The sequence below is a fragment of the Nerophis lumbriciformis genome, linkage group LG32 (assembly GCF_033978685.3).
Source record: "Nerophis lumbriciformis linkage group LG32, RoL_Nlum_v2.1, whole genome shotgun sequence".
NCBI lineage: Eukaryota > Metazoa > Chordata > Actinopteri > Syngnathiformes > Syngnathidae > Nerophis > Nerophis lumbriciformis.
In genome coordinates, this window is record NC_084579.2 from 13320533 (window position 1) to 13332262 (window position 11730).

The following is an 11730-nucleotide window of genomic DNA, read 5'->3' on the forward strand; positions in this document are numbered from 1 at the left end:
AAATGTCTCCAAATGCTTGACAGTCGCTTTGAGCTGGGATTTTAGAAAGATAGTTAGCATTAGCATTATTAGCATCGTGTTTTTCTGTGCTTTTCACTCTGCTTTTGGGCGTCAAGTAGTCATAAAGCTTGAAGAAAAGCATACCACCTGACACGTAGAAGTCACTTGGCAACTGTTCAACTCTTTGAAGTAAGAAATGTGTTTCGCAGTTTTGCACACCTGTTGTGTGAGGTGGCCACTTCGAAGTCTGAGTGTTGGAAAGGCTCCATGGAGGTGAGTGAAAAGTTTTTGAGGAGGTAAACACGATTTTCCCCGAACAAATGTTCCTTCTCCTCACGATGACAGCATTTCAGTCACATTATGTCAAATTCCACGTTTCATATTAGATTACGTCTAATATGAACACCAGTGTTGGGACTAACGCGTTACTGTAACGCTGTTAGTTTCGGCGGTAACTAGTAATCTAACCCGTTATTTTTTATATTCAGTAACTCAGTTACCGTTATTACATGATGCGTTACTGCGTTATTTTACGTTATTTTGTATGTAGTATCGGCTAGAAACAGAAAATCTGAGTGTGTTTTATTGGAGTGCTGCGGTGTTCCTCCAGGGCCTATGTACTTCGGGGCTAACAACTTTCACTTTACCCGGAAGAGGGTCTTTACAGCTAAGGATGAATGACGAGGCCAGCGGTTTGTTGCAACTTTGTGACTTTATTGGACGCAGCCATCCACCAAGCTAGAGCACCTGCACGCACTCACTGTCGCCGTTCCCTCACCTCTCTCGCCCACTCACTCACTGACATCACTCACCTCACATGCTGTCATATCTTAAAGGGCCACACACACACACACATACGCTACAATCATAACAACTAACAAGACATCATGGTGAAACCAGAAGTCGAGTTTCTTAACATGGAGACATTCTCACTACTTTTCTTTTGTCAAGCACAAAGAAAATAACATTTTAGTTAAATGTAAGTTGTGTCTTGGATCAAATATCCTATCGACTTAAAGTTAAAGTTAAAGTGCCATTATGTTGCAGCTATTTAAAATAGTTTTGTCAATTTGTTCTGGCCTGAAATAAATTGGCCCTTTGAAACATATCTTTGTCTATGTGTGTTGTATGTAGACCACATTGCTTTCTGAGTTCAGTGATGCAAATGCATGTCAAGTTGATCAACAGATTGTATTATTCTCCAGTGCAATAACAGTACTGAAATGAAGGCTAAAAGGGCATTAATGGGAGCCTTTAAAAAAAAGGGGGAAAAAAGAAGTTAAAGTTAAGTTAAAGTACCAATGATTGTCACACACACACTAGGTGTGGTGAAATGTGTCCTAACTAAATAGTTACTTTTCACAGTAACTCATTATTTTTGGTGTAAGTAACTGAGTTGGCAAGTGAGTTACTTTTGAAATCAAGTAACTAGTAACTGTAACTAGTTACTGGTTTTCTGTAACCAACCCAACAATGATGAACACACACGAACCATGTAAGGTTACATCCCTAGAGCAGTGTTTTTCACACTGGTGTGCCGTGAGATACAGTCTGGTGTGCCGTGGGAGATTATGTAATTTCACCTATTTGGGTTGAAAATAGAGATGTCCATTAATATCGGACTGCCGATATTATCGGCCGATAAATGCTTTAAAATGTAATATCGGAAATTATCGGTATCGGTTTCAAAAAGTAAAATCTATGACTTTTTAAAACGCCGCTGTACGGAGTGGTACACGGACGCTGGGAGAAGTACAGAGCAGTTGCGTCTCCCAGTCATACTTGCCAACCCTCCCGATTTTCCCGGGAGACTCACGAATTTCAGTGCCCCTCCCGAAAATCTCCCGGGGCAACCATTCTCCCGAATTTCTCCCGATTTCCACCCAGACAACAATATTGGGGGCGTGCCTTAAAGGCACTGCCTTTGCGTGCCGGCCCAGTCACATAATATCTACGGCTTTTCACAAACACAATTTAATTACTTGGTCAACAGCCATACAGGTCACACTGAGGGTGGCCGTATAAACAACTTTAACACTGTTACAAATATGCGCCACACTGTGAACCCACACCAAACAAGAATGACAAACACATTTCGGGAGAACATCCGCACCGTAACACAACAGAACAAATACCCAGAACCCTTTGCAGCACTAACTCTTCCGGGACGCTACAATATACACCCCCCGCTACCCCCAAACCCACCCACCTCAACCTCCTTTTGCTCTCTCAGGGAGAGCATGTCCCAAATTCCAAGCTGCTGTTTTGAGGCATGTTAAAAAAAAGAATGCACTTTGCGACTTCAATAATAAATATGGCAGTGCCATGTTGGCATTTTTTTCCATAACTTGAGTTGATTTATTTTGGAAAACCTTGTTACATTGTTTAATGCATCCAGCGGGGCATCACAACACAATTAGGCATAATAATGTGTTAATTTCACGACTGTATACAGGTATATCGGTATCGGTTGATATCGGAATCGGTAATTAAGAGTTGGACAATATCGGATATCGGCAAAAAAGCATCGGACATCTCTAGTATTTAGTACAAGCCTGTGCAGTTATGTTTATAATGTGACAGTCACTCCCTGAGAATTCCTGTATTAGTCCAAGAACCCATTCACTTTCAGCGCGGCCTTTTTTAAAGTCCCTAATTTTGTCGTACAAAACAGAAAAAATAAATATTTGCTTGTTTGTAGTGTAAACGGCTTTTCTGTAGTTTTCTGTTATTCTTTACCTCCTTCTTGTCAGAGTGTACGCTGCTGATTGCAGAAACTGCTGCCCGCCCACACACAAAAACCAACACCCCAGTTAACTTTTTAAAGGCATGTCTTGTATATTAGATATTGCAGGGGTGTCCAGTCATGCGAAGAGTGAACCAGCGCTGTGTCATGAGGGAGAAGCCTTCAGAGATGCTATCACCACATTGGTAAGTCACAGCTAAGGAATTCAAAACATAGTTAGACCTATTTCATCCTGACTGTTCCTGTCTTTGGGATGGGTCGTGACTAATCCTCCTACTCATTCATTCTTGACCTGGTAGTCCCAAATTCAAATGCATTACTAGGCCTGTGCCAATAACACATTTTGCTCAACGATATATTCACCTGCAAATTATTGCCGATAAACAATATTATTGCCAGTAAAAAATGTTTAGATCTATAATACATAATAATAATAATGCAAGGATACTCTTTCAAATGCAATAAACTTGTATTTATCATATATTTAAACATTGTAATTGGAATGTGAACTTGTAAATGCCAAGTTAGAAAATAAAATATACTCTGTAAGCAAAGTTTTGGGGTGGCGGAACCTAAAAATACACAACCAAAACAATAAATAAAATAGGTTAAATAAAGTTATTGTGACCATAATGATCATGGTTATCATTTTTATTGTGATATTGTTTAATGTGCTCAAAAAGTACACATACAAACTGTACATAGACTAAATATTTTAACCAGGTTGTATTTTTTTTAAATGACTAAATAAAGAGCCACAGAATATATTTTCCCGGCAGATGAAACATCAAATGTTCTGGCTTCATAAGAGCCATATTATTTTTATTTTTAAATTTTAATTTCTAAGCGTTTTAGAATGTTTTTTTACAAAACCCAAAACCAGTGAAGTTGGCACAATGTGTAATTCGAAAATAAAAACAGAATACAATGATTTGCAAATCCTTTTCAACCTATATTCAATTGAATAGACTGCAAAGACAAGCTATTTAATGTTAGAACTGAGAAACCTCATTTATTTTTTTGCAAATAAACATTAACTTAGAATTTAACAACACATTTCAAAAAAGTTGGCACAGGGGCATTTTTACCACTGTGTTACATTGCCTTTCCTTTTAACAACACTCAGAAATGTTTGGGAACTGAGGAGACCAATTTTTGAAGCTTTTCAGGTGGAATTACTTCCCATTCTTGCTTGATGTACAGCTTAAGTTGTTCAACAGTCCTTTGTGGTATTTTACGCTTCATAATGCGCCACACATTTTCAATGGGAGACAGGTCTGGATTACAGGCAGGCCAGTCTAGTACACGCACCCTTTTAATATGAAGCCACGCTGTTGTAACACGTGGCTTGGCATTGACTATGGCGGCGCAGTAATTTGCGCCGCCATAGTCCACGTACTGACACTATTATCATTTATATACCAAATAATATGTTGTGATATCAATTGTTATCGCAGGAGGCTGAAATATCTACATTTTAAATGTAACTTAGATATTGGGTTTCACTATGTAAAAGCGCTTTGAGTCACTAGAAAAAAAGCGCTATATAAAAATAATTCACTTCACTTCACAAAACAGTGATCGCTCTGGTAACCCGTAACAACTCATGCACATGGCGGTTATCGAAGCTGGCAAACTTAGTGACTTCATTTTCATTTCTCGTCCGGTTAATTGACTTATGTCTCATCTGCTCCTATATGCATTGCGTAATTTCAGCTTGGTTGTGACTTGCAGGTTTGCACGATCACCCAGAAAAAGAAAAAACAACAAAAAAAAGCCCTCGGGACCTCAGTGTTGTTGTCTGGACTCCAGTCTACTGCATGCCTTTCCACTTGGCTGCCCCCAGGGAGCAGGACAGTTAGCACGCTGCTTCTTTCTCTCCAAAAAAAAAAATACATCACACCCACCACCTGAATTACGTTCTGCCAAAATCGCACACATTTCACCCAAAATGAAGCCCTATCCAGTACCCGGCTAACGTGCCCCCCCACCGTGCGTGGCGCTGCCTGTCAAAATTGTTATCAGCCAATCTTACTGAGGGCAACATTAACATTTTATCAGCTTTTATCTGAAAGGTTGATGGGAGGAGAGAGTAGGAGGAGGAGGAGGAGTGAAAAGCTTTTGACTGCTCCTCGGCTCCCACAATCCTCTCTGATTTATGAGCTGGTAAGCCGTTTGTGTAGCTTGACACATTACAATATTGAAGATGAGGAAATCATTATGCCTGGGAGAAATATTTGACAGAGGCAGGCGCCACTCCACATTGTGCGGTGAAATGATTATTTAAAGGGAGGGGAGTGATGCGAGACTATGTGTGCTTAAATAGTGCTTACCTGCAAAGAAAGCTGCTTAAACAAGTGCATTTGCATCATTAACGGGGTTGTTTTTGCTCCGCTACAACTGCTTTTAACTTTGCACGCTCTTTTTTTCTTCTTCCCTAGTGTAAAGGATAATTTATTGATGAAGATCTTGGAGTACAGTAAATATTTTTCTAAATAAATACAAATAATAGTTGCCGGAGAGAACATGATTCTATTCAAACAAATACAGTGTGTTGTTACTTAGGGGTGTTTTTGATAGATTGTAACAAGGTATGCAAAATATCAACAACACCCCTGGGTATGATGCAATACAGTTCTATAACCATTGTGAAGGTGTACCTAACTATCATACATTGTCAGTGTTTTGCATGGTTAGAGATTATTTGCAGTACAAGGGGGCCATTAAAGGAAGGGACACCCCTAAGACACCAATGTGTAAGGTGTCGGAGTATTTTGATTTGTGTTGTGTGCATCAAAATATGTTGTATTGTATGTACAGAAACAAAGCCCAAGCAAAAACATCAAAGCCATGTCTTCTTCAGTTTTGTAGTTCAATCAATCAATCAATCAATGTTTATTTATATAGCCCTAAATCACAAGTATCTCAAAGGGCTGCACAAGCCACAACGACATCCGCGGTTCAGCGCCCACATAAGGGCAAGGAAAAACTCACAATCCAGTGGGACGTCGATGAGAATGACTATGAGAAACCTTGGAGAGGACCACATATGTGGGTAACCCCCCATAGTTGAGTATGTTTGCGATACCGGGGTCACACTAATAGAGGGGACACCCCCAATACATCATGTGTAAGGTATTTGTGTAATGTGCATCAAAATATGTGGTATACACAAAAACAAAAACAATAATAATATTAAAGCCATGTCTGTTTTTTTCAGTTTTGCAGGGTTGTAGCTGAGTGTTTCGCAGTACTGGGTACCTACAATAGAAGGGCACACCCAAGACACTATGATGTTATTTTAATTTCATCAACATATTCTGTATAATATACAAAATAAAAACAAAGCACAGGCAATAATAATATCAAAGCAATGTCTGTTCTCTTCAGTTTCTGAGGGTTGTAGCTTGAGTTTTTTGCAGTACGCAGGGCATAGAAATAGAGGGGACACCCCATGACACCATGATGTCAGGTATTTGTTTAGTGTGCTTCAAAATATTCTGTATTGTATACGGTACACAAAAACAAAGCACAAGCAAAAATATCAACAGCATGTATGTTTTTTCTGTTTTTTAAGGGTAAGAGTATCTTTCAGTAATAGAGGGGACACCCCAAGACATCAAGATGTAAGGGGTTTGTGTAGTCTGCCTCAAAATATGATGGATTGTACACACAAAAACAGAGCACTAGCAATAATATCAAAACCGTGTCTTTTTTCTTCAGTTTTTTAGGGTTGTAGCTGAGGTTTTTTTCCAATACTGGGGGCTTACAAACAGAGGGGACACCCCAAGATACCATGATGTATGATATTTGTGTAGTGTGCGTCATCGTATTCTGAATTGTATACATGAAAACAAAGCACAAGCAAAAATAGCAAAGGCATGTCTGTTTTCTTCAGTTTTTAAGGTTTGTAGATTGAGTATTTTTCAGTAATAGAGGGGGCACCCCAAGACATCAAGACGTAAGGGGTTTGTGTGGTCTGCCTCAAAATATTCTGGATTGTACACACAAAAACAGAGCATGAGCAATAATATCAAAACCGTGTCTTTTTTCTTCAGTTTTCTAGGGTTGTAGCTGAGGTTTATTTCCAATACTGGGGGCTTACAAACAGAGGGGACACCCCAAGACAACATGATGTAAGGTATTTGTGTAGTGTGTGTCAAAAGTATTCTGTATTGTAGCCACAAAAACAAAGCACAAGCAAAAATATCAAAGGTATTTCTGTTTTTTTCAGTTTTTAAGGGTTGTAGCTTGAGTATTTTTCAGTAATAGAGGGGGCACCCCAAGACATCAAGATGCAAGGGGTTTGTGTGGTCTGCCTCAAAATATTCTGGATTGTACACACAAAAACAGAGCATGAGCAATAATATCAAAACCGTGTCTTTTTTCTTCAATTTTCTAGGGTTGTAGCTGAGGGTTTTTTCCAATACTGGGGGCTTACAAACAGAGGGGACACCCCAAGACAACATGATGTAAGGTATTTGTGTAGTGTGCGTCAAAGTATTCTGTATTGTAGCCACAAAAACAAAGCACAAGCAAAAATATCAAAGGTATTTCTGTTTTCTTCAGTTTTTAAGGGTTGTAGCTTGAGTATTTGTCAGTAATAGAGGGGGCACCCCAAGACATCAAGATGTAAGGGGTTTGTGTGGTCTGCCTCAAAATATTCTGGATTGTACACACAAAAACAGAGCATGAGCAATAATATCAAAACCGTGTCCTTTTTCTGCAGTTTTCTTGGGTTGTAGCTGAGGTTTCTTTTTGCTCACAGATGGGACACCCCAAGACATCACGATGTAAGGTATTTGTGTAGTGTGCGTCAAAATATTCTGTATCGTATACACGAAAACAAAGCACAAGCAATACACAGTATCAAAGCCATGCCTGTTTTCTTCAGTTTTCTGGGGTTGTAGCTGACTTTTGCAGAATTGGGGGCCTACAAATGGCAGGTACACCCCCAGGACATCAATATGTAAGGTGTCTAATTAATTTGAATTGTTTTGCCGGCTTGTAGCTAGTTTTTTTTGCAGTAGGTAGGCCTACAAATGGAAGGGACACCCCCAAGACACCATGATGTAAAGTTGCAATTTCTTCAGATTTGTTTATAAAAACTTAACACACTTATTTACATGAAAGCCATGTCTGTTTTTGTCAGGTTTTGCCGGGCTGTACAGGTATTTGTGTAGTGTGCATCACAACATTCCGTATTGTACACACAAAAACAAAACGCTAGCTATAACATCAAAGCCATGTTTGTTTGTTTTTTCAGTTTTGCCGGCTTATAGCTAGTTTTTTTGCAGTACGGTAAGCCTACAAATGGAGGAGACACCCCCAAGACACCATGATGTAAGATGTCAATTTCTTCAGAATTGTTTATAAAAACTTAACACACTTATTTACATCAAAACCATGTCTGTTTTTGTCAGGTTTTGCCGGGCTGTACCTTAGTTTTTGTGGAACCAGGGAACCCATGAAGGGGAAGGGACATTCCCAGGTATTTGTGTAGTGTGCATCACAACATTCCATATTGTACACAGAAAAAAAAAACACAAGCTATAACATCAAAGCCATGTTTGGTTTTTCTTCAGTTTTGCCGGTTTGTAGCTAGTTTTTTTTACAATACGGTAGGCCTACAAATGGAAGGGACACCCCCAAGACACCATGACGTAAGATGTCAATTTCTTCAGAATTGTTTATAAAAACTTAACACACTTATTTACATCAAAGCTGTTTTTGTCAGGTTTTGCCGGGCTGTAACTTAGTTTGTTGTGGTACCAGGGAACCCATGAAGGGGAAGGGACACTCCCAGGTATTTGTGTAGTGTGCATCACAACATTCCGTATTGTACACACAAAAACAAAACATGAGCTATAACGTCAAAGCCATGTTTGGTTTTCTTCAGTTTTGCCGGCTTGTAGCTAGGTTTTTTTACAGTACGGTAGGCCTATAAATGGAAGGGACACCACCAAGACACCATGATGTAAGGTGTCAGAATTGTTTATAAAAACATAACCCACTAATTTACAGAAAAGCCATGTCTGTTTTTGTGGTACCAGGGATCTGTTAAGGGGAAGCGTCAACCCCAGTGCACCATGCTGTCCGATCTCAAATGATTTAAATGTGTGCATTGATTGAAAAAGAATGACAATTAAAAAAACTTTTTTTTTAAATACAAATATATACATTATGGTATGTTTTATTAGATAAGAATTCACTTAAAACAACACAAATACAAAACAAAAGCTTTTTTTTATTATTTAAAAGATTATTAAAATGGAATAAATGTTCTGTATTGAAAATTACCATAAAAGCAATATATGCTGTTGTTGTTGTTTTAAAAAAAATTAAGATATAGAGGAAGGGTGTCCTACCAGAGAGAAGATGTTGGAGTGGCAGTCCTCAAGGCTTGCCCCGTTAGCCACCCAGTTCGTCGTTGTCGTCATAATGGTCCCAGTTTTGGCTCCTCAGCGTTAGGCATGTCCAAATCCTATATCAACACCCCACGCCAAATAAAGGGGGTCCCGTCCGTCCGGAGTGGGTCCACTCCACACACACACACACACACACGCACGCAGAATACACACAAAAGGTAGGCTAGAAACCTCACCAGAGGTCCAGACAAATCGGAGAAAGGCTGCCTTTTAGTAGCAAATGGGCGTATTCAGAGTGAAGAATGAGCCCATGATCGAATGCAATGTGAGAATAAATCCACGCGGGGATCAAAACGCGATCCCAATCCAGGTCAGGCGGACACATCCACGCCATTTAGAGAAGATCAGCCTGAGATGAAGATCATAATGATAATCATAATAATAATCCATGGCTGCAAAATCCACACACACGCGCGATTTAAAAAAAAAAAAAAAAAAAAAACACACAACAAAAAAACTCCAAACTTCTTCCACGCTCGGAAACAAAGTGGGGTATTCCACGCGTGCGATTGTCTCTCACAATCCCATGCAGTACTTGCTGTAGTTTACGAGAAATTGCACGGAGCTATTAATAGCCGCCTTTCTTAGCACAGCCGCACAATGTAACCCAGCCAGGAATGTATGTTGTTTTTTGTTTTTTTTTAATCTCTCTGTTGCTTTCAGGATTTTTTTTCTTCCACGCCTCCCCCCCTTTACCGACAAAAAAACAAAAAAACAATCCTAATTCCTTTCGTGGCGTGGCGGCGCGAGCAGAGAATCCACGATCGGAGGAGATAGAAGTCTTCTCTTTTTTACTCCCCACAGGAGCAGGAGGAGGAGGTAGGAGGCGGAGGAGGAGGAGGAGGAGGAGGAGGAGGGACGCCACAAGCAGGCTTCTGTGTGAGTGTGTGAAAAAAATCCTTCCTTCCTTTCAGTTTTGTATGATTACGACACGTCCTCTTGCGGTCGCACACATGCATGGAAGCCGAGCGAGACAGAGAGAGAGAGAGAAAGAGAAAGAGAGAGAGAGAGAGAGAGCGTGCACCGATTTCTCGCACAAAGGCGATATGCAGTTCCGTGCAGCTTTGCGTGGATTCGGCGCTGTGTGCTCATGTCATTGAGGTTGGTAAATATAAGAAGTGGTGGAATGGGGTGTGCGCGCGCACACGCAAAGACAACCTCTCTCTCTCTCTCTCTCTCTCTCTCTCTTTCTCCCCCCCCCCAACACACACGCATTGTAATGGCGGTCGTCGTGCAACAAGACACCCACTCCCCCCCTCCGCTCGAAGTGTGCACACATCTCGCCTGCGCCCATTACCGACTCCATTATATTATTAATATTCTGCATCCATATGTTTACATAATGCACGTTAGAGCCAGTGGTTTTTCAACCACCGTGCCGTGAGATACAGTATGGTGTGCCGTGGGAGATGATGTAATTTCACCAAATTGGGTTAAAAATATTTTTTTGCAAACCAGTAATTATAATAATTTAAAAAAAAAAAAGTATATTATTTTTTATAAACTCAGGAAATATGTCCCTGGACACATGAGGACTTTGAATATGACCAACGTATGATCCTGTAACTACTTGGTATCAGATTGATACCCAAATTTGTAGTATCATCATACTTGCCAACCCTCCTGAATTTTCCAGGAGACTCCCGAAATTCAACGCCTCTCCCGAAAACCTCCCGGGACAAATATTCTCCCTAAAATCTCCCGATTTTCAGCCGGAGCTGGAGGCCACGCCCCCTCCAGCTCCATGCGGACCTGAGTGAGGACATCCTTTTTTTTTATGACAGGAGGACAACAGGGTGACAAGAACTAAATCATCCAGACTAGAGACACATTGTATTATTATGTTTATCTTACCTAAAAATAAATATATTTATTAATTACAAAAAAAACTAAATACATTTTTACTATATTTTGCTAAAAACATCAAAATTAATTGTGTTTTTATTTGTATTTTTTCTGACCTCTTATTACATCCAGCCATAGAATTATACATTAAAATAAACATATATGAAATAATTAATTTTAAATTATCATAATAATTCATTTAAAATGACCATATTTAATTATTAAAATAATTGCTTGTTTATCAACAACTTTAGCATTTTATTCATTACATTTTGAAGCTCTCAGAAGCCAAGTTATATTATATCCTTAAGATTTATTTATGCAAGTTTGAAGTATCAATTATCTAAACACAGTTTTGTTTGCATATTTTCAGGATGTAGATATATATATATATATATATATATATATATATATATATATATATATATGTATGTCAATATACACCTCCCCTCTTAACCACGCCCCCGCCCACAACCACGTCCCAGTCCCACCCCCGACCACGCCCCCCACCCCCATATATATATATATATATATATATATATGAAATACTTGACTTGGTGAATTCTAGCTGTCAATATACACCTCCCCTCTTAACCACGCCCCCGCCCACAACCACACCCCAGTCCCACCCCCGACCACGTCCCCCACCCCCACCCACCCACGTCCCGAAATCGGAGGTCTCAAGGTTGGCAAGTATGATCGGTGTTGGTT

General features: G+C 39.7%; 1 protein-coding gene across 3 annotated transcripts in view; it reads right to left on the reverse strand.

The window, feature by feature from the left end:
- The window catches only part of LOC133574994 (mediator of RNA polymerase II transcription subunit 13-like), a 288172-nt gene extending 277956 nt beyond the window's left edge, over positions 1-10216 (reverse strand). For all 3 annotated transcript variants that reach the window (XM_061927429.2, XM_061927428.1, XM_061927427.1), the window contains exon 1: positions 9115-10216. In XM_061927429.2, the coding sequence (XP_061783413.1) occupies positions 9115-9186 (72 nt within the window). In that variant the 5' untranslated portion in view covers positions 9187-10216. The remainder of the gene's footprint in view (positions 1-9114) is intronic.
- Positions 10217-11730: the final 1514 nt, after the last annotated feature.